The 26,597-nt window shown below is 37.7% G+C and overlaps 2 protein-coding genes across 3 annotated transcripts; one reads left to right on the top strand and one right to left on the bottom strand.

Moving 5' to 3' along the window:
- Positions 1–6,640: 6,640 nt before the first annotated feature.
- On the bottom strand, positions 6,641–24,308 carry LOC110156089 (GRIP and coiled-coil domain-containing protein 2). 2 transcript variants are annotated; one of them, XM_055149062.1, is made up of 24 exons: positions 24,122–24,308; positions 23,782–23,847; positions 23,625–23,709; positions 23,459–23,538; positions 23,272–23,376; positions 22,666–23,155; positions 20,261–22,065; positions 19,847–19,904; positions 19,611–19,711; positions 19,438–19,536; positions 18,476–18,595; positions 16,773–16,937; positions 16,149–16,253; positions 15,221–15,383; positions 14,585–14,685; positions 14,380–14,457; positions 13,783–13,920; positions 13,584–13,705; positions 12,901–13,077; positions 12,148–12,356; positions 9,756–9,980; positions 9,516–9,655; positions 7,797–7,998; positions 6,641–7,499 (listed from the first exon to the last, which is right to left on the bottom strand). In XM_055149062.1, the coding sequence occupies exons 1-24, from the start codon at positions 24,125–24,127 to the stop codon at positions 7,426–7,428; spliced, it is 4,914 nt and encodes a 1,637-aa protein (XP_055005037.1). In that variant the 5' UTR covers positions 24,128–24,308; the 3' UTR covers positions 6,641–7,425. The 2 variants fall into 2 exon arrangements, with proteins under 2 accessions (XP_055005037.1, XP_055005040.1); XM_055149065.1 differs by having other exon boundaries at positions 23,782–23,844.
- On the top strand, positions 8,193–9,254 carry tmem223 (transmembrane protein 223). Its single transcript, XM_020920315.2, has one exon. The coding sequence runs from the start codon at positions 8,401–8,403 to the stop codon at positions 9,154–9,156; it is 756 nt and encodes a 251-aa protein (XP_020775974.1). The 5' UTR covers positions 8,193–8,400; the 3' UTR covers positions 9,157–9,254.
- Positions 24,309–26,597: the final 2,289 nt, after the last annotated feature.

Here is a 26,597-nt window from a genome sequence, read left to right as displayed (position 1 = left end):
AATGATGAACTAAAAATACTGTCTGCAGTTTTTTTTTTATAGATATGATTCATGTCGCAGCTATTCTCTTAAGGCCTTACAGTGTGACTAAGCTGGAATTCTTAAATATTAAATAACATTATTTGCTTGCATTCAACCAATGTAAAAAAATATATTTAGCCTGTATAATTAAACAGATCATAATATAAAAGACCAAAGTATAGCCAAATAGCTTTTTAGGAATGCATCACTGTTTTAGGACACTCACCTGAAGCTATCCCTGGCCCCACTGCCATAGCTGTCCGGTCTCTCCTGTCTCCGTCTGTACAAGTCAGAATTTGACAACTCCTTTAGTCTCAACGCGTTCATCCTCTTCCTTCCTTCCTTCCTTCCTTCAACTTCCTTATTTATAAAAAAAAAAATCATATGCTTTTTTCCCTGTAAAAATAATGGGACTTCTCTATCAAAACTTGTGTTCAAATCTGATCCAGTTTGAAAGATTTCTCTCTCTCTCTCTGCCGCCTTGTGTACACCTTCCTTCGCCCCTCCTCCAGCTGCAGGTAACTGGGAAAATGCCTTTTGAGAAAATGACAAGCCAAAATAAGCCCTGCCCAGTCTGACCTTTGACCCTCAAACTGTCGACGCCCACTTCGGCTCAATCCGCCTCTGTCTGCAAAGGGCATGGGATAATCACCACACAAACACAGAAAAAAAGGCCTCAGCTGATCGGTTTGAGATAAGGAGCAAGGACAGTTAATCAAGTTGTAATCTAATTTAATATAATGTCCTTCAGTATTGTAAGGTCAAAGAGTTTAGCTTTACAACTTAAGTGGTCACATTCTATACCTATCCATAGGGAATTTGTAAGGAGTCAAGTCCATAGGTCAGTAAAGTTTAAAGGTTCAATATGTAACTTTCTGGAGGATCCGCCACTTGTTATTGCTTTGCTCGGACACAGACATTGCCATGGAAATGTCAGTGCCGTGGAAATGTCTCGGACACAGACATTGCCATCTTTAACTGGAACAGGAAGTTGATTTTTCCATTAATGTCCCAAAGATTAGAATTAAATTTATCTTTTTCCATGAAGATAAGCAGGTAAAAAAAAGTTACATTGTCTATGCAAATTTTTCATATTATTTATTCAGCTCAGCACATATATTGGTCAGAAAAAAATATAATGCAAAATGAAAATAGTAGAATATGACAACATGCAATAACTCCAACTGAAAATGTAATAATTCTACATTAAAAACCATCACCCAATATTAAACGCCTATTTGTATAATCACTAGAGCAGATTCTCCTTTCGTTAAATTTGTTTTGCAAGCAACAGTTTTGGACCAAATGTCAAATATTGAATAATTCCAGTCAGTTTAGTGTGGGCGAAACAAATCCACTTCAAAATGACAGAACACAGACAAAGCTTTTTAGAGTAAGTTTGAAGTTGCCCTTTTACGCATTCAAAGCAGAATTGGAAGCACGCAAACAATTAGGGAGGTACCCATCCAGCCTTTACAGTTCTGACACTGATTTTATTACTACAGTTTTACCCGATATCAACCAATACCAGCACAGACTCCAAACAACATTTATTTCCTTTAAACAAAAAAACCATATGACAAAACCGATCCAAATGCATTATGTAGCTATTATCTATCTCTAAAGTGACAACAGAACAACTTTGTATGAAAAAAATTAACCAATACCAGTATCAGATTAGTGCATCCCTACAAAGGCTGTCTAAATGTACTTCAATGCAACAAAGTGGCTATATACAGTATGTTAAAGAGTTAAAAAAGAACGCCTAATATTTGTATCTCTGGCCTATGGTTTAAACTAGTGTGAAGTATTATCACTGTATTCAAAGATAATAACTGGATCAATGTCAAATGAAATCCCACTATTAGTTCACATGTTCACTATTTGTGTTTGCAGCTTGTCTTGACCTGTCAGCATTCCTCACACATTCATGCCACTAAAAACGTCATATGTGAAATTTCATTGCCAGAGGTGATGTTGTAAATTCAAGCACCAACCCACAAAGAACAAAATGTGGTGAAATTGTAATGGAAAATCTTTGGTGCAGTGTCATTGAGGGCAGGGTCTGACATGGCAAAATTTTATGTGATTTAACAAGCTCAGGCACTAGCAAAGCCATTAGAAGCCAGATATAAGACATGACAAGAGCAAAGTTAGTTGGATTCTCACTTAATTAAAGGGACACAATGTAACTTTTCTGGTGGAGAGGGGTCCATCATCATCATGTTGCTTTATTTAAAATGTTCCATAGTATGGTATTTAACTTAGTATACTATTATTATTATTATTATTATTATTATTATTACTACTACTACTACTACTACTAATACAGGTGTTTTATTGCTTAGAATACCTTCAAAAATGCATTCTAAAAGTCAGCAGGACTGTCGCTCTACATTTCCCATTATCTCTACCAGAAAAGTGTCAAATGCAGACTAAATATTACTTCATAAATTTTAAACAATGATGCTCTCAATGCTTTAATGAACTCTTTGAAGCACACACTAAAGACTGTCTAGTTCTTGCTGTCTAGTTTGTTCATGGCAGGAAACATCGCAGCAGACAGTAAGGAGTTTTGCAGTACACACTGCCACCATGTGGATAACTCTGATACTACAAAACTGTCACAAGAGCCAGTATTGTCAAACTCACTGCAACAGCTCCAGTCTCTAAGGTTTTAAGATTTTCCTTTAAGATATTCCTTTTTCAACTTAAGTCAAATATTTTTCCCCACACAGTTGCTCAAACTTAAATTATATGTTGTATTACTTATTGTGGAATTGTCATTAATCAAAATAAACTTAGAGGTGCACAGTGTAACTTTTACGGCATTAAAGATATCCATAAGGCCAAGTTACAGGTCGGCTCTGCTCTGGTGACAGTAAAAATGCATGTTTTCACAGTTTTGAGCAATAAAAACTGCAGCAACTTAGCAGGTTTAAACCCATACTGGCCAACATACAGGCAAAACAAGAACATCTCCCACTAGAGCAAGCAACTTCCCTTCTCAAAGGCTTTTTATTGACTACACTGGACAAGTAAATAAATGCAAAATCGAAATGATTAAACAATTACTATAATAGTAATAAAATAATAATAGTAATAAAGTGCCTGTTTCTTACCAAATGCTGCTGAGCGGAACTGAACAGGGATAGGCCTATGTCTTTAGTGTCTCTTGGGACTGTCACATACAGTGTTATCTATGGCCACATCACTTCCTGTGTCATCTGTGGTCTATGTTTGTACTGAAGCCTATGTGCCATGGCCACACTGTTTACCCGCCCCCTGTCATTTAGAGGGAAAGGGAAGCTTAAATAATACCTAGAAAAATAGTTTGGAAATTAATGTTTTATTGGGACGGTTAAAAATGATTTGAATTTGGGTAAAAGAGGAACAAGAAATGTCTGATGAGTGTGGGAGTGAGGGGGGTGTTAGAGGGTTATAAAATTGCAGTGAAGTTAAGGGACCATGAAACAATTAGCAACAGGCTGTCTCCGGGTTGAGGTGAGAGCAGGGACTCTGAAAGTGCAAATGGTGTGTACAGTTTGGCTTTGAAATATTTTAAAGCATTTCCCCATTTCAGCTATTTCCAAGTAAGTACACACATTCACAGCAACTAAATATGACTTACTTAACTACTAGTATGAGTCATGTATGTAGGAGGAGATTAAGACAAAATTCAAAATAAATATAAACCAAAACATGTAAAAAATTGGTTACTAAATGTTACCTCAGTCTTGACCAAGATTCTGCCTTATTATTTTATTTTTGCTGCTGAACTGATATTTAATTATGACTGCATGTTTGTAACGAAACACACTTTTTTCCCTTTTGTTGTAATATAATGAGTTCTAGGATCTAGTCCCTAGTAGAAATGATCTGATTAAAGATTTGTGAACTTGACATTTTAGATAATTCAGGTAATGTAATAAACTGAGAAATGTGTCTGCATTTTTAACACAAAATAAGTAATCTAAAAGCTGCTATAGATCAATATAACTCTAAAACTATTCAAGAGAGGTCCAAATATGTCCTATATGACAGAGTCAGTAATAGTTGTAGGGTCTAGTTTCAATACTAGCTTTAGTATCAATTAGTAAGTGTCAATTCGATGTCAGCTCAAGTCCTTATTAGCACATAGAGTTTACACAATGCTGGTACGTTTCACACTCTGAGGACAGCTCTATCCTGCAGCAGTCCCTCACAGTTTCCCAAACAAGGACAAGTCCACAGTGCAGAAGGCATTCCTTTGAGCTGTAGTTGTATCAACAAACGTAGACCAGATGAATATCATGCATATTACTGTCTTATAATGTCAAAAATCTCATGTGTTGGTCTTTGTGTCTGGACTAGAGGTGAGTGATACATTGTCATTGTGTGTTTACTGAGAAATAGTTGCTTCAAAGATAAGCAAAATTACAAAATTACTGCATTTATGTGGTTTACTTTTGTGGTTTATTTACAGTTCATTTGTCGAAAACTCAAACATTAACAAGCCCATTACAGCACATTTCTGATTGATTGCAAAATACCATTTGATTATTATAATATTATATAAATCAACAAAATACACAAGATATTCACTTTTGTCAAATATTACCAACCTCAAGTCTGGAGTGCACCAGAATGAAAGCCAAATTCATGTGGGGCTATTCTTAGCTCAGCAGTGCACACAGCAGCATTCAGCAAAAGGAGGGAAAAGCCACTGAGAAAAAGAAAGAGTGGAGAGAGAGTGGGGATAGAGGAACAGAGAGAGGAACAGAGAGAGGAAGAGAGAGAGGTGGAGAGAGAGGGGGAGAGAGAGCGAGAGAGAGAGGTCTCCAGGGAATAGAGGGTCAGGAAGTGGTCTGGAAACAGTAGTGTCCAGTTTGTGTGGACATTCCTGACCAGGGAGGAGCAGCCACTAAAATATAAACAAACCCCGCATTTTTCTTAATTATGTGCAAGAGATAAATAAATTAATTTTATTAAATTAATAAATTAAGCATAAAAACTCTGATAGTATATTTTATGTTGATTGACATGACTGAAGCTAAAAAGGTTATGTCACTAACTTGTAAGGTTACACCCCCTTGCAGCATTTGCAGAATCGTTAAATGCTTGGTATAGCTTAGGTCAATGGTCCTATGCATAGTGTAACTGAGGCTATTGACTATAGTTCAATGCTAAATACAACTTTAACTCAATAGCTTAACTAATAGCGATGGCTATGACAGACTGTAACAAACTTATAGATTCATTCATTCACATTTATAATTTTATATAAACAAGCATACTGACAAATAAAGATAGCTATGTCCAAACTTTATACTGTATAAATCAATGACTGAATGACATTTTTATATAAGCATATTAGTGACATAGATGGTTAGTTTCTTCAAGTGTACACAAGAGGGAGTCCGTGAGAAGCGATGTCTGAAGTTCAGACAGAAACTTGAGAAAAATGACTTTAAAACTGCTTTCAAACGCATAAATAGTGTAACAACGCTAAAAAGCTATTCACAAAAGTAGATATTGCACAAGCGTTACTAAAAGCGCAGATACGTTACTGTAACGATGGATAATAAGAGTTTTCTCAGTCTTTTCCATGGGCAGCCTTTTGCTCCTTCAGACATTCCCAACAACTTCTTGACTTTTCATACAAAAACTGGTCAAATAAAACCTTTTGCGTATTCTACTCACCCGTTTGTCATTTCGTTTATTGCCAACATCTTTGCAGTCTTTTGCTCCCGTGATCGTCCCGTGATGAGCTGCTCGTATCCAGATGTGCCGCGGTTGGATGTTCCCTGGTGGAGGAGCAGAATGGCGCAGACACGGGCCTCGCCTCACTTCCCTCTGCGTCAACCATTGTAGAGCAAGAAAGCGTTTCCTGTTAAACTGTCAAAGTAAGCCCTTACATCTGATAGGCTATGTTAAGTTACTGAATTATTTACACAATATTCAAATGTGTAAGCAATTTAAGTAAACGAGAATAGTTATTTTGAGTGATTTAGACACTTTTACTTTGTGCTAAAATATTTCAATTGAATTTAAACAAATACATTTTATTTTGAAGAAACCGCAGAATCACACATTTTCGCCCGTCTCTGTTACCTTTACACAACTTTATGCTCAACATTAGATCAACACATCCTAACTTTTTACTTTACATTTTCTCAAAATAGTTTATAGCGCTGTCAGAGTTAACCTATATGTGGGTTTATGAACTCATGGTATTAGTTTTGTATTCATTTTAAATACGAGCAAACTCCACGTAGCGGTTTAGCATCATTTATGAACGTAGCGTTCGTGTGGAAAATATTGTTAGTCATCAGCATGTCGGTTTAAAAGGAAAACTTAAGATCCCAGACTAAAGATGAGTGAAGTTTGAAGTCATTTCGTTGCTAATGAAATGTATTTTGACAAGATGGCAACAAAACGTGGCTGGATAGCGTCATAATGCCTGGAAACAGCATATTATTTCCATAAAAGGAAAGTGCATAAAGTCCAGCCTCCAGAAGCAATGGGGAAAAAGTCAGAGAGACCCCAAACAAGATTACATCATTGTACAAATATACAAGAATATACAATGGGCTAAATAAGTGGAACAAAATGCAAGTCAAAATAATGATGCAATTACTTAACACCAGTTCAATTTATTATTTTTACAGATATGATTGAATTACAGTAAAAATAAGCATCATAAATAAACATTAAGATTACATTCACAGTATGAGAATGACTGAGAAAAGCTGCCCAAAAGCTGGAATCAGGAATCAAGAGAGCTTTAGAGCAAAATTATGTTTCAAACTCTATCCTCAATAAACCTGCAATTAGATCATTGGAAGAAATTAAGGAATACTCTCAAATCAACAACAAACCAATCAGTATTAAAGTAAAAACAGAGATTAATTTAAAACACTACAAAAAACTGGATTAAACACCAAAAAAATACAATAACAAAATTATGAAAGAGTCTGTTATATGGTACTTACTTCAAAAAGTAGTTGGAATTCAGATATAATGGTTTAGGTATCCTGAATGTAAATGGTGTTTTAGACATTAATTATGTTTCTAATAAAAAAAAAATGTTTGAGATAAGTGGATATTGTTGGATTTATATCATAATTCATAAATATAAAACCTTAATGTAATGTTCCCTTCTAACTAGTAACGCCACATGGTACTTTTCAATCACCAATCTTCACATTTTGAATAAGAGCATTAATGAATATTTATTCTATACACATGTATTAGATATTATATTGTAGATCTTATAAGCCAACAACAGACATCCTTCATTTATCACAGTTACATTCATTGGTCCCATGTAAATTGGAAAAATAAAAGGGACTCCCTTTTATAAATTTCACAGAAAATGCTTTAAACATTTGTGCTTCCAGTGTTTGGTTTGTGTTGCAGAACTCATCTGATCCCAGACCAGCTGTGGAGATATGATGACCAACCAGAACCTCTTGATGCAGAGCTCTCCTCTTCACCTAAACATAAAAATTGCAGTCAATAGCTGTCATTGATATTCTAACGGGCAGCATTTGAACCAGTATATTTTTGGTTAAAACAATTCAATGCAAGCAACATTCGTGGTTTATGTCCTCAAACTTTTATATACATGGCAAAAAGAAGATCAACGAATAAATGCCTCTTACTTTTGTCCTAACAAGCTAGTTAATAACTATAATTTAACTAGTGCATTTCAACACATATAAGCCTTCTTTTGCCTCTCCATTAATTATAATAAAAACAGGGTTACTTATGGCATTAAGTGCATTGCCTACCTTGTGCAATAGCAGCCAGTTTGCTCTTCTCCTCTGGGCTCAGCTGCAGCATAGTGTGGATCACGGGCAGCAAGGCCTGTCTCTCACTTCCTGATCGGAGAAAGATGAACTGCAGCAGCACGTTCTTTAGATACTCCAGATTGGCAACACTCTTCTCCCGCTCCTGGTTCCGCTCCAGACGACGGATCTCACTCTTCAACAACTAAGGAACAAATACACTAAATTATGGCACTTTAAAGCAAAGCTGAAATAATATTAACTTTTATCTTAATTATAGGGAGTAATGTAATGTGCTATTTATATATAGTACACACACACACACACACACACACATACATATATATATATATACACACACGTATAAAGAATATCAGAATTTGGACGTTTAGCGAGGGTTTTTCATTTTGTCCTAATGAGCTTTCCGTCGTCCAGATAGAACGTCACAACATGGCGCTGTTCTTCAGCCTGGAACCGAGCCGAGCGTGTTTCCTGCTTTTATGATCGTAATTTGACAGAATATCTCCATAATTCCTTGACACGCTTAAATCGTGTTTCACTAAGACGATATTTTTAATGTGTTATAGTGTTATTTCCTAAGTTTAAGATGGGTTTGGAGCGTCTTGTCTGCATTTCATCGCGGTGCTTCGCCACACAGTTCCGACTTCTAAACACGCACCAAATCGTCTTTCAAAATGGGGTAGAGCAAACATTAACTATTAAAAACAAGTCAGATCGGCTTTATTCACGGGTTGTCAATGTTGTTAAGCGGCAGCAGACAAACCTGTGTACATCTGCACAACTGTCCCGAGATGTCACCTTATTTGACCACGACAGGACGCGCTTCTTCCGCCTTCTGTCCATCTTTTGCGGTGGACAATTTCTGTTTTGGACATATTTGGCTCAGTTTGCCTACACAGGGCTGAGAGACACGAGTGGATCTAAGGACAAGACGAAAACCCAAGCAACAAAAACAACGGGACTTGTGGGAATGTGGAGTTTTGAAATGAACCTTGGCTCTGACGCTTGGAGATACGGCTTCACCGTTGGATGTTTAGCCATTGGAGCAGGAATAGTTGGGCTTGGATTTGTGTTTTGTCGACGATCTGTGAATCAAGTAATCTTACACCAAGGTGGAAAAATGGTGACGGTATGCACACAATCACCACTGGGACCAGGAAAGGGTCGCAAAATAACAGTGCCTCTGTCCCAAGTCGCCTGCTACGCTCACAGACAGGAGTCTGCTTCATTCATCCCTCTGAGGGTCAAAGGGCATAAATTCTACTTTCTCATGGACAAAGAGGGGAATGTCACTAATGCAAAACTGTTTGATATCACTGTGGGGGCCTATAGAGTCATATGAGCTACTAATAAGTTTAAACACTTGCACTTGAAGCATTGTCTCTGTTTGTGACCCAGCTGTCAAATAAAGTCTGAAGAAGATACCACAAGTAAACTTTATTTATAACTGTATTATCTGTGTGTAATATTTTTAGTTACCACTTAGATTACCACTGAGTTACCATTGACATTACATTTACAATTCAATTCAATTTATATTACAATTCTTGTAATATAATAAATAGTGATCCATTTGCAAGTGTTATATAAATTAATATAATTACATTTGTCAACCATTATGATGGTTTAAATGGGGACATGGTTTTGTCTGATGAAGCTGTACCAATAAGTAGGTGTGAGGATAGTGTGTCAGATACATACTGTGATCTGCTCCATGAGAACAGCATTAGTGGCCTCAGTCTCATGTAGAAGGCTGTTTATGTGCTCCAAGCTGCGGGTGGCTGTGCTTAGCTTCTGAGTCAACTCTTCTTTGGTTGGTTCCACAGTCCAAACAAAAGTCTCTGCAGAGAAAACCAATCGGAACATATAGTAAACTAGTATCATAGTTTAATTCTATGTATGAAAAGATTTGCTAGACAGATCCTATTCCTTTAATCATACCCTGTTTGGGGTCGGGAGATGAGAGGAGCTGCTCCAGAGATGGTAGGGGCGTGGAGGCAGGAGACGGGCTCTCAGTCTCTGTCGTCTCCATGCCCTCCCCCTCCTCTCGGGCCATCGACTGGAGGTCACCCAGGGCCATGAAGCCCAGTCCAGACTGGCTGAAGTCTGGGTTTTTACGCTGAGAATCTAATACAGATTTACGACTGGACTGCACCAACACTGCACCTGAAAAAAAGTTAAAATGTTATTAACACATGGCTAAGTACAGAGAACATGTGGTTGTAAATTATTTAAGGATGCAGTACTCTATTTATTATTTCTCAAAATATATTCATAAGCTGCTAGAAAATAGTGTCATAAGGCAAGCGAAGCAAGATCCTTTCCATAGAGAAACAGGCGGCAGATCTGAAAAATTACAAACTGCATATTTAAGGAAAAACATTAAATAACATGACACTCTGGCAGTTTGAGTACAGATGGGATTAAAAAAATGATCACAACACAGAAATCACAGAACACTCTAGAACCATCCATTTCTCCTGATTCAGGCGAAAATTATGTATTATTTTTCTTTTTTGGAAACACTCATTTAACACTGATGTTCTCTCACAAATTCACTTGAGTCAATCAAAACAACCTACTACAACCTCACATCATTGCTTTGTCCAGGAAGCTGAATGAAATATTTCTGCTATGATGTGTCCTTCTACATTGGGACAAGAGGGGGCACCAGACACACTGATAAATTTGGCTATCATTAGCTGGACCAAACTGTTAGAGTGTGGGTGGACAACAGAGTGAAGAATGATTGATGAGCCTGCAACAAAATGCCCATGCAACTTTACCAACTCCAGTCTGGCATTTTCACACATTATTTTAAGGGTAGTTTGAGCACCATGGATTTGTAAAAACAAAAATATATTTTGGTGTGCTTTCTTGGCAGGTGTTTCATGGTCCCAGTGTCCTTGAGGAATGGGCATAATTCAAAACATCCATCTAAAATGTGAAAGATTAAAGTCATAAATAAATCAAACACAGATCAAGTTGGCCTCCATTACTGCTGATTAAAAATATATAGGATCACAAAATTCTGATTACCCAACGAGGCAGATTAATTATTTTGATAGATCCCTGTTGCATTTTAATCGCAAACGAACTGACTCGAACATTAGTTTTAATAAGGGAGATTTTGGCCTCGTGTTTTAGGTTTAAGCTGTGAGTGAGCATGTGCGAGTTACTAATGACGATCCACTCCAGATGTAGCGTGAAGCCGATTGCCACACTGAGAGGCGGGAAGGAGCGCTGGGAGCAGAGGCAACACCTGGACCGACCCAACACACAGCTATGCACACACAAAATACACAAACACACACAAAATACACAAACGCACACAGAGACACACGTTCTCCGTCATTGGGTCCAGTTTATTTGGTGGTGGATACAGAGGGCAGCTGGGTGGGAGGTGAGGAATGAGCTCCCAGAGTTGCGTCACTGGTAAACACACACACACCTCCTACCTCCTGTGTCTCTGTTTCTGTCCAATTCTGTCCAAAACTTCAAATCAAAATTTTTACTTTATATAAAAACAAGTTGGTGCACTGCATATAAATCCTGCAACAGTGTGTGACTAGTGGTGTCACAGAAATATGGTCCCCAACCTTTTTTGCGCCACGGACCGGTTTTATATCAGACAATACTTCGCGGACCGAAGGGGGTTGGGTTTTAGACCTGTTTTAGACCTGTTTTAGACCTGTTTTAGACCTGTTTTAGGCCTGGTTTAGTTCTGGTTTAGTTCTGGTTTAGGATGGTCCGTGCGGCGTATGGGAGGGGGGAGTTCGTGCTTTTGCGGCCCGGTACCAAACAAGCCACGGCCTGGTACTGGTTCCCGGCCTGGGGGTTGGGGACCACTGCTTTAGCCAATAGAATGTAATTTGCAACATTAAATAATAGTACTTTTTTTTATATTACATATGGTGTTATGTGTAATCCCTGAGTTGTCCAGGTAGGTTCCACTGTGGTTCATTGGTGTACACTAGTCTATGTGTTCTTATCCTTATTCTGATACAGCTCAAGATTATTCTAAAACTATTCTGGAAACATTCATTTCTGTCCAGTGAATGTGATTTAAAAAAAAAAGATAGCAGCTCAAACTAGTATCTTGTGTATACTAGTATCAATTAGTATCAGCTTGTCAATATTTCAATATAGCTGACAAGTTCACACTACTTTATGGGCTGGCTAAAAAAGATTAGACATCTTAGCAAAAAAAAGCCTGATACATTGTCAGATGGTGTTAAAACAAGGTTCAGATTACAGTCAGACAGAGCTTCGGACAGAGCAGTGCCTCGAGTTAGCCTCACTCTCCCAACTGCAGTTGTGTGTGCATACTTACTGGTCTGGCTCTGCAGGTTGAAGAGCTGCTCTTCCACTCGGCTCAGCTGTCCCTGTAGAGTCTCCACTGTGGCTCTGTGCTCGTCCTGGAGCTTCCTGAGCTGCTCCCTGTATGTCTGACGCTGAGCCTCGATCTGAGATGACAGGTCCTCCTGCACCTGCGACGCCTCCGACCGAAGACTCACATTTTCAGACTGCAGTGAGAGAAGCCTGGAAGAGCAGACCAATATCAAACTAGATTAGTGTTACAAAGAAGAAGGGGCTGAAAGTGTACAGGATGTTTATAAATGTAAAAAGTTAAGCACATATGTGTAATTACTCAAATGTTGATCAGTCTTGTGTTGTTTTTTTTAAACAAAATAAGTTAGAAATTAAGTTAATGCTATAAATAAGGTTCAATAAAAGGAAGAAATTGAATGAGTCTCTTCCCATCCCTCCTACTATTCATGAATACTTATTTATGAATGTAAGCAATTATCAACAATCAAAAGCATTCAAATAATGGACTGTATATTTCAAACTGATGTGCTCTCAACCTTAATAAAACAAAACAAAAAAAAACAGTGAAAACTTTAACTTTGACTTTAACTCTTGTAAAATATTACAGATTGTGCCATATGCTACTCACAGATGTATTTGAACAAAAACAAGACCCTTAATAAAGTAAATGTATGTATGTATTGTTTATCTTTCCCTGCTGTTTTATCAGTAAACCTGGCCCTCTGTAATCAGGCGGTCCCAGCGTGTGTCTGACCTCTCACGGAGCTCTGCCTCTTTGCTGATGGTTTCCTGGAGGATTTTGTTGTGCCTCTCCAGCAGTGTGTCGTGTTCGCTCTGAAGCTGCTGCAGCTCAGACGTGACGCTCTGAAGACTCTGCTGACTCTCACTCAGCTTGGAACGAAGCAGCTCCACCTGGGAGGACAACTGGTCCCTGTAAGATATAAAGTAATGATTGTTAACAAAGCTTTGGACTTAGTTTAAGATGCATGTCTATTGTCACAATATCAAAGCGATACTAAGGAAAATGCTGGATACCGGATACAGATTTTGATATCAAATGAATTCATTTTGAAAAAGATCACAACCATTCTCACACTACACTGTAATGGTTCAATCTTATTTATTAAATGTTTTCAGTATTGATACTTTTATTATATCTAAGTTTAGATTTTTTGTCAACCCAGTTACATGTACATCACATCAAAATGGTGACTGAATTGGTATTTAACCTGCAACCAAACCTGGAATAAAATACAGATAAGAACTAAACACCTCAAACCAGGATAAGTGTGAACACAACCAATCTGTTTTAATTAAAGGTTTGTCTCTCAGGAGAAACAAACTCTAGGTACTGATTTTTTGGCTTAGCAAAGAAATCTAAACACAATGATTATACGATTCAAATACATCTAGTAAGTGAGTTTTACACAGTAGTACCTTTCACTTTTGCTTGAATCTCCATCACTCTGGGAGGTAGTTTTGCTCTTCTGTTGTTTGAGGACATTATGGACTCGCACTTTGTAACTTTCAAACTCACTTGCAGTGGCCACAAGTTCAGACTAAAATGTGAACACACGTTACTAAAACCATGTCATACATAACATAACAAGATATAAATTTGAACTTGAAATTGCACCTTTGCGTTGTCTCTCTCTGTCTGGAGGCTGCTGACTCGCTGTTGCAGGGAGGAGTTGGTTCTTTGGTGCTGCTCCAGTGCAGACCTCAGCTGCTCCTGTAATCGATGGCGCTCGGCTGTCAGGTCACACACGTCAATCTAAACAAACAAGACACACAAGCACAAATTACAACCGACCAACCCATGTATACAATCACTGGTTTTGTTCCAACATGAATCACAATACTTTATCAATCCTCAAGGGAATTATATGATTTTAGGGATGCAATTAACAAATGAATTATTGATTAAATAATGCTATTATCTTTGATATAAACGTTTTTGGTGTGTATTTGAGAGTCTGTACAGTCCTGTTAATGATTATGATTATCAAAATATGATCACTATTATTTTTAATAGTCCACTAATCATGATAAATATCCAAAAAACAGGGCAAACACACAATTACCCACAAATTTTAGTATCCAGTTATGGGCATAATTTTAAGGACATTTTGAGGATATTTAAAAGATAAGATATTTTGTCTTGAATTGTAGATTGTAATGCTATGTAATAGTCCAAATTCATCATCACTGAAATCCATAAATAGTGTCCTACCTTTGAATTTTCTAGTTGCTGCTGGTTTGCCTCTAGCTCTCCTCGCAGTGACGCTTGAGCCATCATTAAAGCAGACTCCTGTAGGGTACATATACAGCACGTGTGATCAGCTATTTCTTCAAGGACAAACCCACTATCACAGTTACATAACATTATTTTAATTAATAGTAATAAAAATACACAAACATAGAGCATTCACACAGACCTGTTTCTTGGCATCAGCTAAGTCCTTCTTAGTTTTAACCAGCAGCTGTTTCATCTTGGTGGTCTTCTCCTCCCCCTGATCCAACTGGGACTTCAGGGACTCTGGGGACAGGCAATACGTGCACATGAGTGAACATAGGCTTGTTAAAGTGGCATTAATAAGATAAATGTTTAGCATTTCTATTAAGGGAGTGTTGTTACCATCACAAATAGTTACATGTGAATACATTTCCTATAGTTCCAGTTTTACATGCAGAAATTTGGATGTGTTATACTAAACCAAAATAATCTAAATTCAGGTTCATATGCAATCAATACAATTATTATTAATCAATCAAATTTTTAATGATGGGGCTTTTTAATTTAGATGTCCACAGCTGATCTTCTGTCAATAAAAGCCTGGGGATTGGATCAGACTTTGGAGGAATACATTTGACAATTTTTTAATTTAATGTTATTTAAAATTACAACTGAAGATTGATTTAAAAAATTGTGATTAATGTTGTGTTCTCATATTGCCCAGCTCTACCTATTAAACCATATATAGGATACAAAATACCAAGAAAGGTAATTATTTTCACAAGTTCACAATAGAACATAACACAAAATGCATTGAACTGTACAACTTGGCTCATACCAATTTCCTGTTTGAGTGCCCCCTCGTTCTGGATCAGAGTGTTTATTTGAGACTTTAACTCAGACACTCTTTCCTCTCCCTCAGTCAACTTTCCATTGAGGTCTTTGACGAGTCGTTCATAATCAGCCATCTCCATGTCCAGAAGAGAGCTTTGCTGTGCCTCCTACAGACAGGGGTGAGAAGGATATTATTAGTTGAACAAACATTGTTAGACTAAACCAGATGTTGTAAATTTTTTTTACACCAAGTACCACATAAGCTACTATTAAGATTTTTGAGTAACAGCAAACCTAAACACGGGCAATATCAGGCCTATATCAGGAGTGAACATGGTCTAAAATGAGATGGCCATTCTAAATAATGATTAACCCAAAAGGGGAAAAAAATTCACAGATTAGTCTCTAAATAAAATAATTAAACAAACTACAGAAAGCTCTGTGTACCACAAAAGTCAGCCTGCGTACCAGTTTGAGAAACACTGGTCTAGGCATGTCAGTGTATATGCTCTACCAACAGATTTGTGCTGCGACTAAATTAATATTGTCAATTTTTGAAGTATCTATAAAGATTCCTTGTATTTCTTTCTAATGTAATGTTCTAACTCATGTCATTTTCCTTAACCTGGTTGTACAAAGATGTCACATGATCCAAACCTGATGGCTCTACTCTGACCTACTCTAGTCTGAGCTAATGGAACAGTACCATCTGCCTTCAGCCATAACTTGCTCTTTCATTGAGAGCTGCTACTTTCGCCTCGGGGCAGCCATCACCTGTCGAGCCGCTTGACTGGACTGGCCCTCAGAGACTCTTGGTCTAAAAGCCCTTTGTACCAGGACAGTGTGGTGTGTGTGTGTGTGTGTGTGTGTGTCGGGGGTGGGGGGGTGCGTGTGTGGGTGTGTGCGTGCGCGTGCGGGGGGAGTCACTGTACCTTCCGCAGTAGCTCCAGTTCTTGGGCAGTCTGCTGAGACTGCTGCTGCTGTCTGCGGAGCTGAGCAGCCAGATCCTCCACCTCCTTTGTGGCTGATGACAACTCCTGGAGAGGCAGTTTGTCAGATAGGCACCAAAACAGTATGCAGTCATTTTCAAATTAAACATCTGGATTTAATGGATTTGGATCTGGATTGCAAGAAATTATAATCTACTGTGGTAGTAATGATAATATTTGGACCACAATTAAGATAATTTTTTTTTAAGTTGCTGTATTAACCTATCTGGACAGCTATACCCTGTCTCACCCATGAGCTTTCTTTGCATATAATTTAATTGGAAAGTTATATAAAATGCTTGAAAAAAAAAACTTCATGTTGTATTTCTTCAGATAAAAATTGTAGCCCAAATATTATTTCATATAAATGCCGACGAATGAACCTAGCGTGTTAGCCATATGATTTTCGGTCAGAATATGTTTAACTAAAACAGCCAAGATGGTACCATAATTTTTTTGGATGATGTTAAAATTAGACTATTTTACCTGCTGGATCTTCTCATTGATATATGTCATATCAAATCTTGCGCATGATTTCACTAGAATACAATCACAAACAACACCCACCTTAATTTTGTGTTCCTTTAGAGTCCTCTCCGCCACCACATCTCTCTCAAGGCTGGACATTTGTTTCTGAAGATCCTGGTTATGAGCTTCCAGCTGCTTCACTGTGTTTCTTAAGGTCTCCATAGCAGCCAGTAGGTCCTCTTTCTCACTCGTCAGGGTTTCGGTCTGTAAAAAAAAAACACACACACACACACACACACACACACACACACACACACACACACACACACACACACAGGAAAATATTATTTATTTACGAAATGAGCTAATACCTTGATACTAATCTGATGCTAAAACATGTATTAAAACTAGATCAAATAACTTGGACAAAATTGGACAAAATCAACCTTTTCTGAGAAGTTTTAGAATGGTCTTATTCTAGATCAGAATTGGCATGAAGTCATATCCTTTGTATCAATACAGAGTTCGAAATAAGAATCATGACATTACTGTGGCATCATTACTTCTTTAAAGGGATAGACCAAAATGTGATAAATAACTAAGCATCTTGTCTTTTTATTCAGCTCTTTGAAATGAGAAATCAAATTCCCATGAACACATGTGACACAGTAGGAAATCACTCAAGCGTGTCTGACAAAGCAGGCGCTGTGGGCTTTCCCTCTCCCCATCCCCACTGGCTGTCAGCCCAGCGCTGATGCCATGATCGGTAAACAAAGATGTCCAGATGTGTGTTGAGATCCCTGACTGGATTTCTGTTCTGCCCGATCCCTCTGAGACCTAAAGCACACATTAGATAAACCTGTGTCTAAGAAAATGCCATTGTTGTGATGTGCAGTCAGCAGATGGGGGCCACGCTTCGCTCCATTTACCTGCCTCTGGTTTTCTCAGCGGAAAAGAGACAGTTACAAGATTCAAATGTTGGATATGTACATTTTTCTATATTACCGTTTGTTTTTAAAGCTCACCCAGTCATATCTGAAGGACTATAACTGAGAAAGGACGGACCACACAGTATAAACAAAGGTGTGTTCAGCAGAACTGTAAAATATGCTTCTCAAAAAATAAGTTAATAAGTAATAAGTAAATATGCTGTCCAATGTAAATGCATGTACTTTTCACTTAATAAGCAGAAGAAGCTGAAAAATATTTTAACAAAATTTTAAACATGTTTACAATTCTTTCCTGGTTACATGGTTTTAATGGAAGGATGAAACCAGGAAAATCAAGTCAGGAAATCAAACCTAGGGGACCATATTGCTGTGGGGTAGGAGGCGCTAACTACTTAGCCACCATGCTGCGACTGTGATGAAGGTACTACTTTGGGCATTTGGTAGGGCATACATTGGCTAATGCCAGTTTATTGCTCATTTGTGTCATAAATCCGAGACATTTCATATCTGTTCTAGCATTCACATTCATGTAGTATATGTATAGATTTAATCATATATAAATACAGTATATTAATCTATAAAATTCCCACTTCATCTATTACAGAACATTTGAAAAAAGGAAAACATGTCACATAATTCTTTTCTCATATTGGGCATCTTTACTGTCAGTGCACAGCTGGCTAAGTGATGGTGGCTAAAATAACAGTATAAATCAGATGGGCACTAGGTTACAGCTATTGGAGAGATGTACGACTTCACAAAGTGGTGTAGATTTAGTGTCAGGAGAGAGTAGTGTGTGCATTTGTAATATGTGTGTGTGTGCGCGTGTGATTGAGTGTGTATTAGTTTCACCTGTGCTACGGCAGTGCTGAGTCGCCTGGTCAGCTCAGTGATCTGTCTCTCGGCCGCCTCTGTTCTCTCTCTCTCTTTATCCAACTGCTCCGTTTGCCTGTCGTAATCGATCTGCAGATTCTACATACGCAAGTAAACAGTACCAATTTGTTAGAAGCATTAATTTAGAACATAGAAAAGGAGAATCAAAGGAAAGAATGCTGCTAGCCACTCAGCCACAACAGCACTAAATGCTTTAATTAGAAAGTCTCCTGTAACAAAACTAGTCATGTAAGATACTATAGACTATCTATTGAGACAATGTGATAAATGTTGAAAAACAGACACACTTTCATTCATAACAATCCTAATTTTAAACATTGTGACATGTTTTAATCCACCCATCAGCTGAAGTTTGTGTGAAGGTAAACACTATTGCTCTCAGGTATAGTCTCGTTTACACTTCAGCTCATCATTAGACACAACACAGTGGTTTCCTCCATAACGCAGACACAGTCATAAAGCAGAGCACTGCCTGGGGACTGTTTAGGGAGCCCGTCTGCCAATTAGCAACAGAGAAGCACCATTTATAAGTCATGAGTCTGTGCTCTTTTTGTGATACGCCTTTTAAACAATATTATGGTAAAATAATTATGAAAATGTGTTTTTCCTTCTTTGTGAGAACTCACAGTAAACAGTGCAGTGTTATAATTCTAATTAAATACATTAAAGGTGTATTATGCAGTTCCCTATGGTCCCACACATTTGCTTGTCTCATGAAGATAATATCGTTTTGTCTGAAATGTTCCACATTCATTCATTGTTTTTATAGCTAAACATAACTTGGAATGGATCAGACATGTAACTTCACCCGCTGACATTTTTGCAAGTCCCAGTGGAGGCAGAAACATTTAATGCTATAATGTGGAACAGTTCTGTCAAAGAGGTGGCGGACACTCCAGGAGAATAGAATAAGGTCATACCTTGTAGCCTTCAGCACCGTGAATTATATCTTTCATTGAGCTGTTGACTTTCTCACGCTCGACTTTCAAACTCTCTATTTCTCCTTTAAGGGCCACAACCTAGAAGAAAAAAATACAAATATAGATTGCCTTATTCTGGATACATAACATAATAAATTAAAATAAGTTCTGACCTCTTTCTTGCTAATGTCCAGCTCCTTCTTTGCTTTAACAGCCACAGCCTTGATTTTGTTCATCTTCTCATCCTTTTCTTTGTGCTCTTTTTCCAGCAGGGCTGAATCACAATCACAAATTATTTACCATTAATTCGAGTTGGTGACAAATGTTAAATTTTTGAAACACATAACATATCAAATATTCAAGTTTTAATATTTGTATTGATATTAAAAAATCATAAAATATCTGTTACCTATTTTCTCTGTAAAGCTGCTGTCAGCATTTTCAGAGGCGGTCGAGGGGGTTGCAGACTTTAATGAGAAACAAAAAACAAACAGCAAATAAATTAGGCAACTATTTCCAGTACTGTGATGGTTTAGCTGGATTTCATGTCTTTTTTTCCCTAATGGCTGCCAAGTAAGGGAAACCTTAAATTGAAAAGTAATATTAAATTAAATTAGTTATACAAAGATAGTAGCATGTAAAAATGCAACACTCTATACTGATTTCAATACAACAATAAATATTTTTAACACATTTTTAGATGAATATTAAATTGATTTTCAACAAACAATAATAGTTTTAATATTACTCATAGTATTGATTAGTATCTGGGTATCATTTCTGTTTGCCAACTCCAAAATACTTTTCTTCACATATTACTGACCTGCAGAGCTGTGATTTCTTCCCTCAGTTGAGATATGATTGTGTCCTTCTCTGTCAGCTGGGCTCGGTATTCTACCTCCATCTGTCCTTCTGTTTGATCTCCCTCTTTTTCTTCAGTTAGCAGTGAAACTTTAGCTTGTAGCATTTGATTTTCTTCATTCATCTTCTCATTTATAGCTTTCATGTCCTCCAGGTCTTTCTGCAAAGCCTCTACATCCTTCATCACTTCCTCACGATTACTTTGCAGCACGGTTTTCTCCCTTTCTAATTCACTAATGTGAGTCTGTAGCTCATTTAGCACAGATAGTCTGACCTCTTCGTTATCTTCTTCAAGACTAGATTTTAGCTTGTCTCTCTCCATCTCAAGCTCTTGAATATGCATCCTCAACTCCTGTATTTCCCCTGTATAATTTGTCATCAATTCTGACTGATTTTGTTCCAATGTTGTAATAGTTTCTCTTGCTTTTGTGGCTTCTTCAGTTAGCGTAATTAGCTTAGCCTCACATTCACGTCTTTCCACTGTCTCCTTTTCCAATTCAGATTCTAGTGCCGCCATTGTGGATCCAGATTGTTTCTTCTTCTCCTCCATTTGGACGAGCTGTGATGATGCCTCCTCAAGTTTTTGATCAAGATCACTGTTTTTGGACTCAAGCAGTTCAATAGTCTGCTGCAATTTACAAAACTCCTCCTTAAGGTCACTTTCTAGCTTTTCACTCTTTAACCCAGCTTCTTTCTCCAGTTTTAATGCACTTAACTCTTTCTCCTGGAGCAGTGTCTCAATTTCTTTAGCTTTCTCACTCTGAAATTTTTGCATTTCCTCCTCTTGAATCTGAAGTTGAGACTGCATTTCATCACGTTCCTCCTTCAGTTTCTCGACTTTTATTTTGAGGTCTTCAATCATATTTTCTTGTTCATTTAACTGAGAAACGGTGTCATCTTTCTGTCTAGTTACCTCTTCCAGGGAATGTGTAAGCTCTGATGCTAAAGCTGTTTGCTCCTCAATAGCTGCTTGTAATTTCTTTTCCTCATTTGAGAATGCTTCAACTTTTAGTTTCAGCTCTTGTAGGTTCTCCAAGATGGCATTTTTCTCTTCTGTAACTTCTTTAACTTTTGCAATGACATCATCCCTCTCTTCAGTCAGCTGTTGAATCTTATCTTGCAGCTCTTTTATAGCAATGGCCCCTTGTTCCTTCATGGCACTGTATTGAGAAACTAAATTTTCAGTCTTCTCACCTAGCGTTGTCTCAAAACTTTGCAAAACTCCTCTTGTGTGGTTGTATTCCGCCATAATAGAGTCTCTTTCTTTGGTCAACGCTTCACATTGGGCCTTCAAATCTTGGTTTATCTTTTGCTGCTCCTCCAGTTTTGATAAGTTTTGGTTTTCTTCATTTGCAATCACCACCTTGGATTCTTCAATAGGTTTCTCATCATTTTCACTTGGTTGTTGGCTGCATACATCTAAAGTTGGGGTTATTTCTCCAGTAAGACCGTCTTTGTTCATTTGTAACTCATTGATTTTAAACTCCAGCTCCTCTCTCTCTGTCTGAAACTCCTCCCTGGCTCTTTCCAGCTCTGCCTCCAGTTCTCCTTTAAGATTTGTGAGAAGAGTCAGTTCATCCTGTAACATTGTGTTCTGGGCTTGAAGGTCTTCCAAAACTTCCCTCAGTTTTCCCATTTCCATCTCCTCTTCACCTTCTGCGTGTGCAGATGAGTTCTGAATGCGACGGGACAGCTCCAACATTTTAGCAATGCCAGAACCACGAGCAGGTTCCTCATCTTCCTCTTGGACATCCTGCAAATAGCTATCTGTAAATGAATAAATGAAAAAGAAATGTTTGTTAATATATTCATTGATAAACTTGATATATTTAGTGTAGCTCTATAATCATTTGCTTTAATATTACTAAAGCAGTGCTGTTAACTGCTTTATTATACAGAGTTTACTAAAAGTTACATTTCTTTTGTATCTATAAGATATTTATCATCCCAGTGAAATTCTCTGAGTTTGATTGTTGAGAGCAATACAAACCACAAAATGTTTATTTAATAGTATGGGGCACAAAGACAGCAGACACACTGCTACAGTATTAACCATTCTGTTGTGCCTAGGACTCTGTGGAGTGGAAAATCTTATAAAGCTTATAAAAATATAAAAGAGATAATGGAAATGAATAGCTATTATAATCAAAAAGAGTAGAACATGTTTAGGATGTTGGTGCATATACAAAACTAAGGAGACAGAAAAGGAATCTTTTTTTCTAAAGTCAATTTTACATTTGCTTGGATTTTAAACACTTAATTATGCAACAATGGAAAACAGTGATAACCAGTAACCAATTTTATTATTTTTTTAAATTTTTTTTTTATGTATTTTTTTTAATAGAGTGAAAATTATATTGTACAAGCCTTTGAGTGCGAGTTGCTCTGTGAGTTCTTCGTGCAGCAGCAGCAGTCGGTCCCGTTCGATCTCAAAGTCCTCCTCCAAAGCCCTGATCTCCTCCTCGTGTTGAAGGCTCCTCTGGCTCAGTTCCTCCCTCAGGTTCTCCACCTCCTGCTGGGCCTTCGTTAGCTCAGTCTGTTGACTCTCTTGGAACTCATTCATTTCCCTAGACTTCTGTTTTTGCACAGCTTCAAGTTCTGCCTGAATACTTTCTAATTCAGCCTCCAAACAATGCCGGGTTTCATCAGAGCTCTCCTGTGCTTTACGATGCTTCTCACGTTCACTTTCCCTCTCTCTGTCAATCTCTTCACGTTCTTTGAGTAGTTTCTGGAAATAAGCCACTTCTTCTTTGTGTTTGTTATTTGACTCTTCAATGCTGGTTTCAAGAATCTTAATCCTCTTTTGATGGTCCTCTATAACACGATCCAGCTCTCCTTGAAGTGCTGCCAAGTCATCCTGTCCAACATAAAGCATATTGTAATAATGTAATTGTCTATACCTTGAACTAATGTGCGCATCAAGAACACCTCATTCAAAATAAAAAAAACAAAACAAAAAAAACTGTAGCTTACTTTGCTTTGCTCTTTGGTCCTCTCTAAATCCTTGCGACATTTTGTAAAGTTTTGCTGGGTTTCTGCCTTCTCTAATAGTAATGCATCCATTCGCTCAGTCAGCTCCTGTTGTCCATCATGTACAAAATGCATTTTAGAATATACAGAAATTAACTTTCAATAACATTCATGGAAAAAGGAAGCAAACCTGTATTAATATGGCATCTTCAGAGCTGCCCTTACTGGGATCTGGTTGGTGTTTTAGGGTCTCAATTTCTTTCTCTAAATCTGAACATAAAAATAATAGCATTTTTAACTTGAATCTATTTTCTGCATGCAACATAAAAAATCTACAATATATTTCTGTTCATTACCTGCACATTTGCTCTTTATTTTTTGCATTGCAGCCATCTGCTTCTTGGCAAACTTTATCAAGTCATCTTTGGACAATGTATCCAACTATGAGGGCACAAACAAAATTTTAGAATCTTTAACAAATAAACAAATATTGCAAACTAGTACTGGGCCTACCTTTGACTTATTTGCACCTGCTGGGGATGCAGCCACAGCCTCTGGCCCAGTGCCACTTGACTCCTGCTGCGAAGAAAATCAATATAAGCGACTGCAAATGCTCTACTTTATATGAGTGCCACGTTCAATGTAGATTTTTATAAACTTTAGCTTTAATTGTGAAATGCAATTGGCAACATCTCAATCTCATTTTTTTTCTTCATCACGCCTAATGAACGGACAAGGAACAACACATACTAAACTCAATTGTTACATGCTGTTAGGTGTTTATGATCGCCTCCGTGAATCCTGATACAGTTTACGTACCAAACTGAGGCTAAGGCTAATCCTGTGTATTTACCTCCATCTTTGTAGCAGCGATGTTTTTTGCCTTCTCACTCGAGTGACAGACACCAAAAGATGCTCTTTAAATCTGGGCGATACAGTCCTTGAATGTCCACAGTTACTGACGTTTATTTGTGAAATTACAGGAGAAACATCTCCTCTGTTTTGGGTTTGAGCTGGAGCGAAAGCTTTGAGCCACTGCTTCCGCAATCGTCAGCGTAGTGACGTCACTCAGTCGCACGTCGCAGAAAGAGCCGGATGCCAAGGTAAATAAAAGATGCAAATTTTCACAGCCAAGGCAAAAAGGAAAATAACAACTAGAAGGGCTTACATTTATATTGTAGCATCAATTGCGCAAAATATCTGAGAAATATAAATAGGCTCCCTTATGCCACATGAATTATTTAGGCTTTGTTGTAAATTATGCAAAGAACTCTTTCATTTTGAATTTAGTAGTTTTGCTTGTAGTGTGCCATAAGTTATCAAGACAATTTGCACTGCAAGGGAAAAGTTGTTGCTGAGATTATGACTGTTATTAGATGAACATGAAGTATGAGTTATGTTGGATAATAGCCTTAATGAAGCCACATACACAAAAAAACATATCTTATTTTATACAGAGACGTATATTTAGCCAAACAAGCCGAATATCCCTGTTTGTTTTAGTTTATTTATGTGTACAAATATCTACCACAACACATGTGTACCACTACATTTGAATTAGCATATGGGGGTATTACATCAAAGGCGCTTAACAAGTCCAGGCTTATGCTGAAATACAAGCTCCATCTCCAGGACGTAATACCCCTATATGTCTTTTTTCATTCGAGTCCCTTGCCCAGAGCAGAGCAAAATCAGAGTCAGAATTACTTTTATTCATCCGCAAGAGGAATAATATAATAAGGCCTAACATGCAAAATTAAATGAAAATATTATACCCTACATGAAAATCAATTCAACATAATTTGAGTTATGTTAATATATATTTTTAAATTATTATTTTCTTTTTACATCTGCTTTAGTGGAACTTGGAAGTTTTTAGTTCAGATTTCAATGTTCTTTCAAATGTTAATGCTCTTCGAGTTGTCTTCGAAGAGCACAACAGAATCCTACTTTTTAAACGTATATCACAAATTTAATCACAATTGCAATATTTGCCAGAAAAATACTTTTTATCTGCATTTACATCATCACATAGACCCTTCCCATCTGTTGAATATGGAGATGGTCTGTTTTGACACCAATGACAGAAGAGACTATGGTGCCCCTCATTCTGACAGGGGCCGTCCCTAACTGGGCAGAGGGGCAGGAGCTCAGCCAGCTCGCCCATGGGTCAAATACACCCATCCATCAAACTACACTGCCTTGTTTTCTCTCGGGGCATCCATAGCCATATTTTGGTGCCATTTTTCTCCCCCCACTCTGGGCCGTCAGTCAGGGCAGGCTGCGCAGTAATATAAGTGACACCCGGGCAGCGTCGGGGTCTGATGAATAGGCCAGTCGGGTCTATCAGCCGAAGGGACAGACAGTCTCTCATAACGTGTCGCCTCCCTGCTTTAACACTGTCTTTCTTACTTTACACAGCTGGGCCAGTCTAAACAACCCTCATATTTTACCAGAATGAGATGTATTTGCCCCATGGATCACTGCAGGAAATTGGCTATTTGAGATGTACAAATTATATACTGGTTTCTTCTATAAAATCTGGTGAAAAATAGGTTATAACACACATTTTAGACATGCGCTCACACATCCAGGTAGCCTGTTTTTATCTTTTTGTGAACAGTTAAAACGCTAAACATTAATTGATAGTGTAATGTTAAACGTTAAGATAATTATTGTTCTTGTTCTGCATTTAACTCAGCCTTTACAGGGCCCATATTACTCAAATTTTGTATCAAAAATATACCTGGAATTTTGATTAATTCACACATGTTTAACACACATTCCCTGCATATTTAGCTTGTATTCTTTTCTCAAACAGAAAACACTCTGTTCCACCATATGATGTCATGTGGTAATAGAGGACCTCCATTGTGTTTTTAAATTCCATATTCCTTTACTAGAATGATTTGGATGGATTTGATCCCTGGAATTGCTAATCTCTACTGAACTAAAGGTAAGAGTTAGGTGTTAACTTGAAAATTACCACTACATTATATCAAAAGGTTTTGAGCTCTGGGGATGCATAATGGGGATGGGAATGAATAATAAATGGTTACTAAAACATCTGTGAATGAAACAAAACACAACTTCAGGTGTGTTTTTGAGGAGGTAACAACATAAGCATTGTCTTAAAGCTCACAAGAGTTGATTTTGTTTAATATAAGACCTTTAAATAGTGCCAATGGAGCAGTCTATCTCCTGGTGACCAGACAGCATGAACAGACCTCTGTCTCGTGATGCAGGGTAAGGAGTATTTATGGATTAACCTATTGAAGCATGTATGAAGTTCAGTCATATTCTATAATATCTCATCACCAGGCATATCC

The sequence above is a fragment of the Boleophthalmus pectinirostris genome, unplaced genomic scaffold (assembly GCF_026225935.1).
Source record: "Boleophthalmus pectinirostris isolate CB_2022bp ecotype Guang Dong unplaced genomic scaffold, ASM2622593v1 HiC_scaffold_1, whole genome shotgun sequence".
Taxonomy (NCBI): Eukaryota; Metazoa; Chordata; class Actinopteri; order Gobiiformes; family Gobiidae; genus Boleophthalmus; species Boleophthalmus pectinirostris.
This window is presented reverse-complemented; position numbering and strand designations above follow the sequence as displayed.

Excerpts from the sequence above, each read along its gene's own strand:
- tmem223 (XM_020920315.2), top strand. The coding sequence starts at position 8,401 with ATGGGTTTGGAGCGTCTTGTCTGCATTTCATCGCGGTGCTTCGCCACA.
- LOC110156089 (XM_055149062.1), bottom strand. Across the intron at positions 22,066-22,665 it reads AGAGCAACTCGCACTCAAAG|ATAGCTATTTGCAGGATGTC; the intron begins GCTTGTACAATA and ends ATTCATTTACAG. Across the intron at positions 19,905-20,260 it reads AAGAAATCACAGCTCTGCAG|TCTGCAACCCCCTCGACCGC; the intron begins GTCAGTAATATG and ends TTCTCATTAAAG.